This window comes from Lithobates pipiens, unplaced genomic scaffold (assembly GCF_037356315.1).
Source record: "Lithobates pipiens isolate NorthernLeopardFrog02 unplaced genomic scaffold, aLitPip1_a1.2 Scaffold_19, whole genome shotgun sequence".
NCBI lineage: Eukaryota > Metazoa > Chordata > Amphibia > Anura > Ranidae > Lithobates > Lithobates pipiens.
Window position 1 is genome coordinate 587,911,282 of NW_027507764.1, and position 16,056 is coordinate 587,927,337.

The window sequence follows — 16,056 nt, forward strand, 5'->3', positions numbered from 1 at the left end:
ACTCCTCTCTTGTACATATCACCCCCCGCCATACACTCCGCACTCCTCTCCTGTACATATTACCCCCCGCCATACATTCTGCACTCCTCCCCTGTACATATTACCCCCCTGCCATACACTCCGCACTCCTCTCCTGTACATATTACCCCCCGCCATACATTCTGCACTCCTCTCCTGTACATATTACCCCCCCGCCATACACTCCGCATTCCCTATTTATTAAACGTCAATTTGACCCACTTTTTTTTTTAAGGTTATTAACCGATTAATCAAAACAATAATCGACCAACTAATCGATTATGAAAATAATCGTTAGTTGCAGCCCTAAACAACACCCCCTTTAAGCCAATATTTAGTGCAATTTAAGACATGTGTTGTTGTTCTTAATGCCTAGGGCCCGCTTTTGATCTTGCACACAGGTCTGCTGATTTCATATGCCCCTGCCCCAAAAATTGGCTAAAAAATCATCTTTTTTTGGGGGGGGGGGGGGGGGGGGGTGTCCCTGAATGACAGTTTGGAAACGTGGTCACCCTACATTACAGGCTGCCTCCTTGTCCCGGCGCCATGACGTCACTCACGGCTGGAGGGCAGAGGCAGCCCGAGGACATGGGAGGAGCCGGAGCATAGTAAGCTGCTGCCCAAGCTTTGCTGTTTGCGACCGCAACCAAGAGGAGCCAGCGCCGCCGAGGAGGAACCTGAAAATTCCTTACAGCAAGTCCACTCCAGACAGCAGCACAGACAGGGTCAGGGGACAAAGAAAAGTCGATCAGTAAGTAAGTAAGCACTAAATAATAAGCTAATCAGACGCTATATGGGATGCAGGCTGCATGGCAGCATGCTTAATAATAAATTGAGAGTCTGGCTGTTACTGTCAGTGTCTGTGATTTCTCTAATATGCAGCATGGCGGGGGAGGGGGGGAAGGGTAAATGTACTGCCACTGGTCATGGTAACTGATTATTATTCATCAGTTACCATGGCCAGTGCTATTAAATGAATAATTGACCAGTGGCATTAAATAATAATCAGTTACCGTGACCAGTGGCATTAATATTAATTTAATGCCACTGGTCAATTATTAATTTAATGTCACTGGCCACGGTAACTGATCATCAATTACCGTGAGCAGTGGCATTAAATTATTGATCAGTTACCGTGGCCAGTGACATTAAATTAATAATTGACCAGTGCCATTAAATTAATATTAATGTCACTGGTCACGGTAACTGATTATTATTTAATGCCACTGGTCAATTATTGATTTAATGGCACTGGCCACAGTAACTGATGAATAATTTAATGGCTCTGGCCACGGTAACTGATGAATAATTTAATGGCTCTGGCCACGGTAACTGATGAATAATTTAATGGCTCTGGCCACAGTAACTGATGAATAATTTAATGGCTCTGGCCACAGTAACTGATGAATAATTTAATGGCACTGGCCACAGTAACTGATGAATAATTTAATGGCACTGGCCACGTTAACTGATGAATAATTTAATGGCTCTGGCCACAGTAACTGATGAATAATTTAATGGCACTGGCCACGTTAACTGATGAATAATTTAATGGCTCTGGCCACAGTAACTGATGAATAATTTAATGGCTCTGGCCACGGTAACTGATGAATAATTTAATGGCTCTGGCCACGGTAACTGATGAATAATTTAATGGCACTGGCCACGGTAACTGATGAATAATTTAATGGCACTGGTCACAGTAACTGATGAATAATTTTATCTTATTTTTTTGCGCAATTGTGTATAGTTTACATACTGTTTTTGTGCGTGTTTGCAAAATTAAAGTGGGCCGGTCTGAATGAAGTCCAGGGCCAATTTTCTGTCCCAGTCCAGCCCTGGTCTCCTGGGTATTTTCCCACCTTTTTTCATCAGATTGAGGTCACTTCCTGTGCGCCTCCTGGGTATTTTTCCGCCTTTTTCCATCAGGTTGAGGTCACTTCCTGTGCACCATCTGGGTATTTTTCCACCTTTTTCCATCAGGTTGAGGTCACTTCCTGTGCACCACCTGGGTATTTTTCCGCCTTTTTCCATCAGGTCTTCTGCGCAGGTGCTTAGTAAGCCCTGGACTCTTACACTTCTTCCACAAGGAAGGACTCAGCCATTCGTACTCCCTGCTCATGCGGAACACTCGAATACAAGGATTCAATACCAATAGCAACTAGCAGGGCGCCCAGAGGGACATGAGTACCCTCAACATGTCTAAGTAGATCTGGTGTGTCCATAATAAAGGACGTCAGACTAGTTACATGTGGAAGGAGAAATGAATCTACATATCTACTTGCACATTCATATAGAGATCCCATACCAGAAATAATCGGTCTTCCTGGCAGACATTTTAGGTTTTTGTGAACCTTGGGCAAGGCACAGAACGTAGGGATACAGGGAAAAAGGATTGATAAGGTATTCCAAGGTGTCTTTATCAATCAAACCTTTTAACCACTTTCAGACCTGGACCATTTTGCTGGCTTAAGACCAGACCACTTTTTGCGATTTGGCACTGCGTCGCTGTAACTTCCCTGTAATAGGAATAAAAGTGATAAAACAAATCCAAAAAAAAATCAAAAATCAAAGGAAAAGTGTAAAAATAAAAAAATAAAATAAATAATACAGAAAAAAATTTTTTTTAACCACTTCAGCATCGGACCTTTTGGCTTGCCAAAGACCAGAGCACTTTTTTTTGCGATTCGGCACTGCGTCGCTTTAACTGACAAAATTGCGCGGTCGTGCGACGTGGCTCCCAAACAAAATTGGCGCCTTTTTTTTCCCCACAAATAGAGCTTTCTTTTGGTGGTATTTGATCACCCCTGCGGTTTTTATTTTTTGCGCTATAAACAAAAATAGAGCGCCAATTTTGAAAAAAACACATTATTTTTTAAATTTTTGTTATACCGTATATACTCGAGTATAGGCCGACCCGAATATAAGCCGAGGCCCCCAATTTACCCCCAAAAAAACTGGCAAACTTATTGACTCGTGTATAAGCCGAGGGTGAGACATGCCTGTCCATCCCTGTGTGTCCGTCCATCCCTGTGTGTCCGTCCATCCCTGTGTGTCCGTCCATCCCTGTGTGTCCGTCCATCCATCCCTGTGTGTGTGTCCATCCATCCATCCATCCCTGTGTGTGTGTGTCTCCATCCATCCATCCATCCATCCCTGTGTGTGTGTGTCTCCATCCATCCATCCATCCATCCCTGTGTGTGTGTGTCTCCATCCATCCATCCATCCATCCCTGTGTGTGTGTGTATCCATCCATCCCTGTGTGTGTGTGTGTCTCCATCCATCCATCCATCCGTGTGTGTGTGTCTCCATCCGTGTGTGTGTGTGTGTGTGTGTGTGTGTGTGTGTGTGTGTGTGTGTGTGTGTGTGTCCAGCCTACCTGTGTCCCGAGCCTTTGTCCCGAGCCTCCGTCCCGTGTCGTGCCTTGCCTTCGTCCCGTCCCGTCCCGTCCCGTCCCGTCCTGTCCCGTGCCGTGCCGTGCCTTGCCTTGCCTTGCCTCCGTCCCGTGCCCTCTTCGTCGGCGGCCATTGTAAAATTCAAAAGCCGCGCCTCCTCCTTCGCCTGTGATAGGCGGAACACTGAATTTCCCAGCAGCCTGTGTTCCGCCTATCACGGACGTCGTATCATCCTCGTCCGTAGTACGAGGATGAGACGATGCCCGTGATAGGCGGAACACAGGCTGCTGGGAAATTCAGTGTTCCGCCTATCACAGGCGAAGGCGGAGCCGGAGGCGCGGCTTTTGAATCATAGAATGGCCGCTGTCTGTCTGCTCGACACGCTGATCGAGCGGGCAGACAGCGATGACTCGAGTATAAGCCGAGGGGGGCACTTTCAGCCTCAAAAAAGAGGCTGAAAATCTCGGCTTATACTCGAGTATATACGGTAATAAATATCCCCAAAAATATATAAAAAACATTTTTTCCCCTCAGTTTAGGCCGATACGTATTCTTCTACATATTTTTGGTTAAAAAAAATCGCAATAAGCGATTATTGATTGGTTTGCGCAAAAGTTATAGCGTTTACAAGATAGGGGATAGTTTTATGGCATTTTTCATTAATATATTTTTTTTAACTAGTAATGGCGGCGATCAGTGCTATACAAATGCACTGATTCCTGTGTAAATGACACTGGCAATGAAGGGGTTAACCAGGGAGTGGCAGTGTAGGGGTTAAGTGTGTCCAAGGGGCGTGTTACTAACTGTAGGGGGGCGTGGCTGTGTGTTAGTGAACACTGATCTCTGCTCCAATCACAGGGAGCAGAGATCAGTGTCACTTGTTGCTAGGCAGAACGGGGAGATGCTGTTTACTTCTGCATCTCCCCGTTCAGCCACCCTGTTCGACGGTCGCGGGTATCCCCGCGGTGATTGAGTCCACAGGACCCGCGACCGATTTCCGCACGCACGTGATGGCACGGCGGAAATTTCAAATGGATGTACCTGTATGCCAATTTGCCTGCCCGTGCCATTCTGCCAACGTACATCGTCGTGCGCCGGTCGGAAAGTGGTTAATGTGGGCCTGAGTACACCAGCCCCGAAAGCTCACTCTCAAAAGAAGCCACTACATGCCAATTAATAGGCCCATTGAGCCTTTATAGCCGAATGCACCCCCTTGGGTATGCAACTCTATCAATGTTTTATACCTATATAAAGAAACTCTATTCTATTTTACCTTATACTCACCACTCTGGATGGATGGTTTTTGAGTATATCCGATTACAATTCTTTTTCTTAAATAGACTATTATCATTTGTATCCTGCGCCTCTAAGCGGGCTCCCGTGCCCTCCGTGGTGGGTCATCTTTCCTTGGACCCCTGGCAATGCAACGCCTCTTGGTTGAACATGGGGGGGGGGGGGGATTCACAACAGGTTCTTTACTTACAAAAAATGCTATATATAAATGTATACATAAAGTACTCATATCTGTTCACTGGATTTTGTGACCAATTTGTATTTTCTCTACCTTCATAGTTATGTGATAACCATCTTTTAATCACCATCTAACTGTAAAAAGCTCCTGAAGAAGCGGCTAATGTAAACGCACGAAACATGTAGAGCAACCAATATACAGATGGTATCTATGTTCTAGTTGTCACGATCTGGTGCAGCTTTAGAATTTTGCCTTATCACTATTGTTTGTATCTATATGTATATATGTATTTTTGTAATACATTTCTTTAGCCACTTGAGACCCGCGCTATAGCCGAATGACGGCTACAGCGTGGACCTCCTTTGCCGGGACTACGTCTATTGACATCGTCCCGTGCACGAGCGGCCTGCGCGCCCTGTGGTCGGCGAGTCTATGAGACTCGCCTGATCACTGATCCGAGCAAGGGGTCGATCCCGACCCCTTACCATGTGATCAGCTGTCAGCCAATGACAGCTGATCATGTGATACAACGGAGCCGGTAATCGGCTATTATTCCTCCTCGCGCTAACAGCGCGAGGAGAAAAAAAAAAAGCCGATCACCGGCGGCCGTGATCGGGACATCAGTCCCGATCACGACCGGCCCTGCCAGTGCCCACCTGCCCCCTGCCAGTGCCACCTCATTAAAAAATAAGTGCCCCCCATCAGTGCCACCCAGCAGTGCCCACAGTGCCACCCAGCAGTGCCCACAGTGCCACCCATCAGTGCCCACAATCTGCCTCAACAACGGTGCTGCACCCCAGTGCCACATATCCGTGCCCATCAGTGTCATCTACCAGTGCCCATCAGTGCCCAGCAGTGCCACCTATCAGAGCCACCTATCAGTGCCACCTATCAGTGCCCATCAGTCCCATCTATCAGTGGTACCTATCAGTGCCCCTTAGTGCCACCCATCCGTGCCACCCATCCGTGCCATCTTATCTGTGCCCATCTTTGCCCATCAGTGCCGCCTTATCTGTGCCCATCAGTACTGCCTTATCTGTGCCTATCGGTGCCACCTTATCTGTGCCTATTAGTGCCGCCTTAACTATGCCTATCAGTGCCCACCAGTGCAGCCTATCAGTGCCCACCAGTGCAGCCTATCAGTGCCCACCAGTGCCGCCTCATCAGCACACTTCAATGAAGGAGAAAAATGACCTGTTTGCAAAATTTTATAACAAACTATTAAACATGATTTATTTTTTATTTTTTTTCATCTTTTTTTGTTTGTTTAGCAAAAAATAAAACCCCCAGCTGTAATTAAATACCACCAAAAGAAAGATCTATTTGTGGGAAAAAAAATGATAAAAATTTCATTTGGGTACAGTGTTGTATGCCCGCGTAATTGTCATTCAAAGTGCATCAGCGCTGAAAGCTGAAAATTGGTCTTGGCATGAGGTGGGTTTAAGTGCCCAGTAAGCAAGTGGTTAAATATTTGCCTTCTGCACCGGTTGATATATACGGTACCACTGAGGTCCAACATAGCCTCTTCCTTCCTATCTATACAATTTGAAGAAATTGATAACCAATGCCACCCTTTCCTGCAAAAGGGTGGCCATTGACTTCAAATGGGTTTACCACAAATGTTGGGAACTTAGAAAAAGATTCATGAAGCTGTTTGCCAATCCAACCCAAGTAAATAAGGGTTACTTTTTCCTGATTGCGCTCAATATCACTTGAACCCTCCTCCGTCCCCTACAGTTCTCTTTTGCTGATTTTAGCCACAAATGTCCAAAGATGGCCGAATGGCAGAAACAAAATTACCAAAATTTTAACAGTTTTTAAATATTGAGGCTGGCCTATTAACCTTGCCGCCCTAGGCAGTCCTGCCTGGAGGTTACCTATGATGAGGGGAGACCCACATTTCTTCTATGGGGGGGTCCCCTGCACTCTGTTTCTGCACTGAGCTGTGTCGGCTCCTTTGGACCACATTTCACTGAGGCCGCGTACACACGGGCGGACTGTTCATCCAACTTTGTCCGCTGAACAGTGTTTCAGCGGACAGTCCGCTCGTGTGTGGGCTTCAGCGGACAGTTTCAGCGGACAGTCTGACGAACAAAGTTTTTCGGAATTTCCGTAAGACTGTCCGCTGAAACTTGGTTTGAGCGAACAGTCCCCTCGTGTGTAGGCTTGTTCGGCAAACTAAGTCTCGCGCATGCTCAGAAAGGATTTACACGCCGAAGGTTGCATTGCAGTGTATAGGACTTCGAATCTCTCGTCCCGTCGTACGTGCCGTTCACGTCATCGCGCAAGTTTTCAGCGGACTGTTCGTTCGTCGTGTGTGGTCAAGTCCGTTCATGCTAATTTTGAACGGACTGTTTGTCAAACTGTTTGACGAACCTAGTTGGGCGGACAGTCCTCCCGTGTGTACGTGGCCTGATGGAGCGGATTGTCCATTAATCAGTCATTACTGTCTATAAATGTTTGCCATAAACCATGTGATGTATGTTACTTGTTCCCTTCCCCCCACAGAGAGGAGTGGATGTAGATTATATCACGTCTTGCTTCGAGAAGATGGGTCTCAAATCACCTGATCAGGTATTTCCTTTATAATGTTATAATGAAATTAATTGTTTTACCAAGTTAAAGAGTTTCTAAAGGCAATTTTTTTTTTTTTTAATTAAAACAATAAACACGCTTGCCTGCTCTGTGCAATGGTAGTGCACAGAGCAGCCCCGAGCCTCCTCCTCTGGGGTCCCCTGCAGGCACTCTCAGCTCCTTCTCTTCCAGACGCTTGCTATGGCTGCAGACATGTGGTCCTGTTTCCAAGCTGGGTTTTGCACATCTATAGACACACACAGCCTGGTTTGGACCCCCCCCCCCCGGCTCCCTCCTCACAGGCTCTCCCACTGCTGCCTCAGTCCCTGTAAGCAGAAGGTGAGGAAGGAGAAGAGATGCAGCCAGGATTGATTGAGGACTCAGGTAAGTATTTTGGGAGGCAGGGAGCATGGTGCCCAAATAGTTCTCGCACCAACACCACACTACAGGACCATCAGAATGGGACCAGGGGAGCTTCTCCTCTTGTTTCTCAGGTAAGTATCCACTGACACCAGAGATCATGTTCACTGTCTGAAAAGGAAAGATTCTTCTCAGTAAGGAACATTTTTCCCAATGATCATCAATCTAAGGGGCATTCTTCCTACAGACCATCAATGTAAGGGGCATATTCTTCCCACTGACCACCAATGTAAGGAACATTCTTCCCAATCAAAACCAATGTAAGGAACATTCTTCCCACTGATCACCAATGTAAGGAACATTCTTCCCACTGATCACCAATGTAAGGAACATTCTTCCCACTGATCACCAATGTAAGGAACATTCTTCCCACTGATCACCAATGTAAGGAACATTCTTCCCACTGATCACCAATGTAAGGAACATTCTTCTCACTGATCACCAATGTAAGGGACATTCTTCCCACTGATCACCAATGTAAGGAACATTCTTCCCACTGATCACCAATGTAAGGAACATTCTTCCCACTGATCACCAATGTAAGGAACATTCTTCCCACTGATCACCAATGTAAGGAACATTCTTCTCACTGATCACCAATGTAAGGAACATTCTTCTCACTGATCACCAATGTAAGGAACATTCTTCTCACTGATCACCAATGTAAGGAACATTCTTCTCACTGATCACCAATGTAAGGAACATTCTTCCCACTGATCACCAATGTAAGGAACATTCTTCTCACTGACCATCAATGTAAGTACACTGACCATCAATGTAAGGGGTATTCTTTCGCTTTGACCACTGTAAGGAACACTCTTCCCCCTGACCATAAATATAGAGGACATTCTTCACACTGACCACCATCGAAATTTCAATTTTTCTCATGAATGACCATTGTAATAAGCATTTTTCATACTGACCACCAGCGCAAGTTATGCCTTCCCTCATTGATCAGCAATGTGGTGTGGCTAATGCATCTGTAGATGGAGTCACTGTTAGCAGGGGTTGCTTGAGACCTGGATATTATTTTTTTATTTTTTATTTTTTATTTTGCTGCTCTGGTCCGAGTACCCCTGAGTGTGGGAACAAGGACACAGGGCACAAAGAAGCATGGGTGCCAGTAATCAGATGCAGGCACACCAGAGGAGGACCAAGGTTGGTGGCCAACAGGAAGGCACCCGGGAACTGGATTTTGGAAGCTTGGTACAGAGACTGAGAGGACGCACAGTCAGAGGTAGATGCAGATAACAGCTGTGAGCAAGGACGTGGTCAGATGAAAAGCCAGGGTCCGCACAGGTGGATAGCAGGGACGTAGACAGCAGTCAAGCCAGAGTCACATATGAGGAGCAGGAGTAAGGGTCGTCAAGCAGCAGGCTGAGGTGGATACCGGAAAACAGCAGAGTGTAGTCAGAGGCAAGCTGAGGTCAGAGTCCAGAATCCACAAAACAAGGTCAGGAGCAGGCAGGGTCAGCAACGGGATATCAGACAGCAGGAGCAGGAACACAGGTAATGGGTAGCTGAAGAACATCCAGCGATTAGCACACATCAGGGCCTCCTTTAAAAAGGGAGCTTGGCACCATTCCCAAGGATCGGGCGCGCGTAAGTGTGCGGCAATGTGTACTGGTGCACACGGATGCGCCGACTTGTCAGTGCATTCCGGTTACTGGCCAAAGTCCATCAATGTGCTGCCATATGTGCACAAGCATGAGCATTAGTTACACAAGTATGAGCATTATTTTTATGAGTATTGGTCTGACGCACCTGATCACTTTCACATGACTCTTGGGTGCCTCCTCCACCTATAACAAGAACTGGAGTGTCACACTAACAACTTTATTTACAGTTCAAGGATTCAGACACTGCAAGCAGAGTGTGATAACCAATAGGGAATCTGCATTTTCTTCACTGGAGTCAGAATAGTACAAGATGGATTTTAATTGGCTGCTATGGGTCCTGCACCCATTATTAACTGCAATATACATATAAAAGGTTTTTTTTTTCCCACAGGATCTGAGCTTCCTCCCTATTTCTGACCAGAAGGACCTGCGCTCCATGGTAGTCATCAGCCAGGGGTCAGAGGTTATCCGGATCAAGCTGGACAAGTTCTCAGAGCTAGCTGATCATGCCACCCTGAAAAAGCTGAAGGAGAGAAATATAGCATATCCCAGGTATATCCACAGTCAAGGTGCCATATCCTGGTTATAATAATGGCCAAGGTTCTGTATCCCAAGTATATCAACAACCAAGGTGCCATATCCTGGTTACAACAACAACCAAGGTGTTGTATCCCAGGCATAGGCGAGGTGCCATATCCCATGTATAACAATGTCCTAGGTTCCGTTACCCAGGTATAACAATGATCTAGGTGCAGTTTTCCAGGTATAAATGGCTGAGGTGCTGTATCCCAGCAATAACAATGACTGGGCTGGTATTCCATGAATAACAATGACCTAGGTTTTAAAGATATAACAATGACCTAGGTGCTATATCTTGGGTATAACAATGGCCTAAATGCTGTACCCCTGGGTATAATAATGACCTAGGCTTAGTGGTCTCCAAACCACGGCCCGGGGGGGAATGCTTGCCATTATCCGGCCCTTGGGGCACTATTCTCCCATTAATACAAGACACTATTCTGCCAAGTGACATCAACAATGGGGCACCATTTCTCTCATTAACACCAACAGTGGGCCTTCCAATGATACCAATGACGGGGCACTATTCCTTCACCTTATACCAAATGTGGTGATGTTTACTCCCTCTGATGCCAGGAAAATTTCCACTCCTACTGGCCACTGTCCAGCTAGTCCTAAAGTCTGAAGGACAATAAACTGGCCCAATGACCTAGGTGCCCTATCCTGGGTTAACAAAGACCTAGGTGCCATATACTGGGTTTAACAAAGGCCTTGGTGCCATACCCATGTATAACAATGACCTAGTTGTCATATTCTGGTTATAACAAAGGCTTAGGTGTCATAACCTGGGTATAACAATGGCCTTGGTGCCATATCCTGAGTAGAGCAATAACCTAGGTGCCCTATCCTGGGTTTAACAATGGCCTAGGTGCCATACACTGGCTATAGCAATGGTCTAGGTAAACCTAATCAAGACCTTTTTCCAAACTGGAATATGAACATCTCTAGATGCCATATTGCAGGAATAACAATGACTTAGGTGCCATCATCTGGGTTTAACAATGACCTAGGTGCTGTATCCTGGGTTAACGATGGCCTTGTTGCCTTATCCTGGGAATAAAAATGACCTAGGTGTCATATATTGGGTAAAACGATGACCTAGGTGCCGTATCCCGGGTATGACCGTGATAACTGTACTGTATCCAAACAATGGCTTTGGTGCCATACTCTGGGTATAGCAATGACCTAGGTGCTCTATTCAGGGTTTAACAATGGTATAGGTGCCAAACCCTGGGTATAGCAATGGCCTAGGAAAACCTAATCAGGATATTTTTCCAAAGTAGAATATGAACAACTCTAGATACCATATTGCAGGAATAACAATGGCTTAGGTGCCATAATCTTAACAATGGCCTTAGTGCTATATACCCGGGTATAACAATAACCAAGGTGCTATATCCTGGCTATACCAATGGCCTTGTTGCCATATCTTGGGTACAACAATGACCAACGTGCCATATCCTGGGTATAACAATGGCTTTGGTGCAATATCCTGGGTATAACAATGACCTAGGTGTCATACCCTGGGTATAACAATGCCTAAAAGCCATATCACGGTAAAACAATGGCCTAGTTGTCATATGCCAGGTAAAACAATGGCTTGTTGTCATATCTCAAATAAACCAATAGCCTAGTTGTCATATCCCAGGTAAAACAGTGGCCTAGTTGTCATATACTGGGCATAAACATGGCCTTGGTGCCGTATCCTGGGTACAATAATGACCAAGGTGCCATATCTTGAGTATAACAATGGCTTTGGGAATGTATCCTGGGTATAACCATGACCAAGGTGTCGTATCCCAGGTGTAACAATGGCATTGGTACCATATCCTGGGTATAGCAATCACATAGGTGCAATATCCTGGCTATAAAAATTATCAAGGGGGTCATATCCTGGCTAGCTATAACATAACATAATAACCAATGACCTAGGTGCCATATTACAGGTATAATGAAGGCTTTGGTGCCATTTCCTGGATATAACAATGACCTAGGTGCCATACCCTGGGTATAATAATGACATACAGTAGGTGCTATATCCTGGGTATAACAATGAATGACCTTGGTGCCATATCCTGGGAATAACAATGACCTAGGTGCCATACACTGGGTTTAACAATGACAGAGGTACCATATTCTGGATATAACAATGACCTAGGTGCCATACCCTGGGTATAACAATGACCTAGGTGCCATATCTTTGGTATAACAATGACCTAGGTGCCATACACTGGGTATAACAATGACAGAAGTACCATATCCTGGATATAACAATGACCTAGGTACCATATCTTGGATATAACAATGACCTAGGTGCCATATCTTGGGTATAACAATGACCTAGGTGCCATACACTGGGTTTAACAATGACAGAGGTACCATATTCTGGATATAACAATGACCTAGGTGCCATACCCTGGGTATAACAATGACCTAGGTGCCATATCTTTGGTATAACAATGACCTAGGTGCCATACACTGGGTATAACAATGACAGAAGTACCATATCCTGGATATAACAATGACCTAGGTGCCATATCTTTGGTAAAACAATGACCTAAGTGCCATATCTTGAGTAGAACAATGGCCTAGGTGTCATATCCTGGGCATAAAAATGTCCTAGGTACCATATCTGGGTAAACAATGACCTATGTGCCATATCTTGGGTATAACAATGACCTAGGTGCCATATATTGGGTATAACAATAACCTAGGTGCCATATCTTGGGTATAACAATAACCTAGGTGCCATATCTTGGGTATAACAATGACCTAGGTGCTATATCTTGGGTATAAAAATAACCTAGGTGCCATATATTGGGTATAACAATAACCTAGGTGCCATATCTTGGGTATAAAAATAACCTAGGTGCCATATATTGGGTATAACAATAACCTAGGTGCCATATCTTGGGTATAAAAATAAACTAGGTGCCATATCATGGGTATAACAATGGCCTAGGTGTCATATCCTGGGTATAATAATGTCCTAGGTACCATATCTGGGTAAACAATGACCTAGGTGCCATATCTTGGGTATAACAATGACCTAGGTGCCATATCTTGGGTAAACAATGACCTAGGTGCCATATCTTGGTATAACAATGACCTAGGTGCCATATCTTGGGTATAACAATAACCTAGGTGCCATATCGTGGATATAACAACGATGTAGGTGCCATATCATGGTTATAACAATGGCCTAGGTGCCATATCTTTGGTAAAACAATGACCTAGGTGCCATATCTTGAGTAGAACAATGGCCTAGGTGTCATATCCTGGGCATAAAAATGGCCTAGGTGCCATATCTTGGGTATAACAATGACCTAGGTGCCATATCTTGGATATAACAATGACCTAGGTGCCATATCTTGGGTATAACAATGGCCTAGGTGTCATATCTTGGGTATAACAATGGCCTAGGTGCCATATCTTTGGTAAAACAATGACCTAGGTGCCATATCTTGAGTAGAACAATGGCCTAGGTGTCATATCCTGGGCATAAAAATGACCTAGGTGCCATATCTTGGGTATAACAATGACCTAGGTGCCATATCTTGGGTATAACAATGACCTAGGTGCCATATCTTGGGTATAACAATGACCTAGGTGCTATTTAATGGGTATAAAAATAACCTAGGTGCCATATCTTGGGTATAACAATGGCCTAGGTGTCATATCTTGGGTATAACAATAACCTAGGTTCCATATCTTGGATATAACAATGACCTAGGTGCCATATCATGGTTATAACAATGGCCTATGTGTCATATCCTCGGTATAATATTGTCCTAGGTACCATATCTGGGTAAGCAATGACCTTGGTGCCATATTCTTGGTATAACACTGGACTAGGTGCCATATCTTATGTATAACAATGGCCTACACACTGTATCCCGGGTTTAACAATGGCCTAGGTGCCTTATCCTGGGTATAACAATGGCCTAATGCTGTATCTTTGATATAACAATGACCTACTGTAGGTGTCGTGCCTTGGGTATAAAAATAGTCTATGTGCCATAACCATCTGTCGTTGCCTTTTTCTACTCTGTACTGGACCATGAACAGAACATTAAGGGCAGAAAAGAGACTGAACCTGAGTACAGCCATCGTCTTGATTCTCATTGAGGTAGGGGCTGGCTCTAGGCTTGGCTGGGCATGCATGTATATGCTATAGAGGTGAGAGGTGGGGCTGCTCCTAGACACTTTAGTCACAAGCTTATCTATGGGGGCAGTAGACTTGTTCCAGTATTCTCTATCCCCCCCAGAGATCTGTTGTCTGGTCAAACAATTCATCTCATCTCGATTCTGCTGACCCCTTACAATGAATACATGTGAGCTCAGACATGATCATATTCTAAGTTTGCCTTCCTAACTTTGTCCATTGTAGTGACAACGACCTCTGTAGGATCTTCTTGGAGCAGAACCGATGGAAAGTCTTCAAGTCGGACCTGGTCCATCAACTGAGCGCCTCGCCGACGTTCCAACCGAAACATCACCATCACCAAGAGAAGGATGGAGTGGGGAACAAGGGGCAGAGCGCTGACAAAAGGGGGATCCTCCAACTGGGAACCCATAAAGCAAAGCCAGAGCAGGTCTGTATGGGACCACCAGACACCAGAAGGTCAAAATAGCTACACTGATGTTTATGGATTCTATAGATGGTATTGAACATTCGCCCAATCCAGCTATTTATTGTAAGTTTCTTACCTTCTTCTGTCTGCAGATCTCGAATTAGCCCCCTACAGTGCACTTGCTGATATCTTTCAAAATTAAAGCTCCTTAAGGACATTTCTGGGAAATCCTGCAATTTTTCTGTCAATCATAAGCAGGAGGTTGTCCTGGAGACAAAATACAGAGTCCTGTTGTCATGGCTGCAGGGAGAAGAAATAGTTTTTAGAAATTACATAAATTCATACCTGGCTGCATATTGGAAGGGCAATATTTTCATAGCTCAAATCTGAATGCCACAATGAATACCATGTAATGATAAGAGATGTGACTCACCAGTTTAACACAGCCAACATCTGTGTACTCTGGTGGAGCCGAGATCTGTGTACTCTGGTGGAGCCGAGATCTGTGTACTCTGGTGGAGCCGAGATCTGTGTACTCTGGTGGAGCCGAGATCTGTGTGATCTGGTGGAGCCGAGGTCTGTGTACTCTGGTGGAGCCGATATCTGTGTGATCTGGTGGAGCAGAGATCTGTGTGATCTGGTGGAGCCGAGATCTGTGTACTCTGGTGGAGCCGAGATCTGTGTGATCTGGTGGAGCCGAGGTCTGTGTACTCTGGTGGAGCCGAGATCTGTGTACTCTGGTGGAGCCGAGATCTGTGTGATCTGGTGGAGCAGAGATCTGTGTACTCTGGTGGAGCCGAGATCTGTGTGATCTGGTGGAGCAGAGATCTGTGTACTCTGGTGGAGCCGAGATCTGTGTGATCTGGTGGAGCCAACACCTATGTACACTGTTGAAGCCATCATCAGTGTGCTGTGGTGGAGCCAACATCTGTATACACTGGTGTAGACGATATCTGTATACTCTGGTGGAGCCAACATGTGTGTGCTCCGGTGGAGCCATCACCTAAGTGTTCTGGTGGAGCTGACATCCATGTGATCTGGTGCAGCCGACATCTGTGTACTGTGGTGGTGCCAATACCCGTGTACACTATTGGGGCCAACATCACTATGCTTTGGTGGAGCCAACATCTGTGTACTCTGGTGGAGCCGACATCCGTGTGCTTTGGTGGAGCCAACGTGTGTACACTGGTGTAGCCAATATCTGTGTACTCTGGTGGAGCCAACATGTGTGTGCTTAGGTAGAGCCAACATATCTGTGTTTTGGTAGAGCCAACATCTGTGTACTTTGGTGTAGTCATCATCTGTGTACTCTGGTGTAGTTATTATCTGGGTACTATGGTGGAGCCATCATGTGTGTGCTGTGATGGAGCCATCATCTGTGTACTCTGGTGGAGCCATCATCTGTG

The 16,056-nt window shown here is 45.4% G+C and overlaps 1 protein-coding gene across 2 annotated transcripts in view; it reads left to right on the plus strand.

Annotated features, from left to right (window-relative positions):
* The window catches only part of LOC143997746 (cyclic nucleotide-binding domain-containing protein 2-like), a 117,245-nt gene that overhangs the window by 92,280 nt on the left and 8,909 nt on the right, over window positions 1-16,056 (plus strand). For both annotated transcript variants that reach the window (XM_077493539.1, XM_077493538.1), the window contains exons 11-13: window positions 7,393-7,458; window positions 9,889-10,049; window positions 14,467-14,671. In XM_077493539.1, the coding sequence (XP_077349665.1) occupies window positions 7,393-7,458; window positions 9,889-10,049; window positions 14,467-14,671 (432 nt within the window). The remainder of the gene's footprint in view (window positions 1-7,392; window positions 7,459-9,888; window positions 10,050-14,466; window positions 14,672-16,056) is intronic.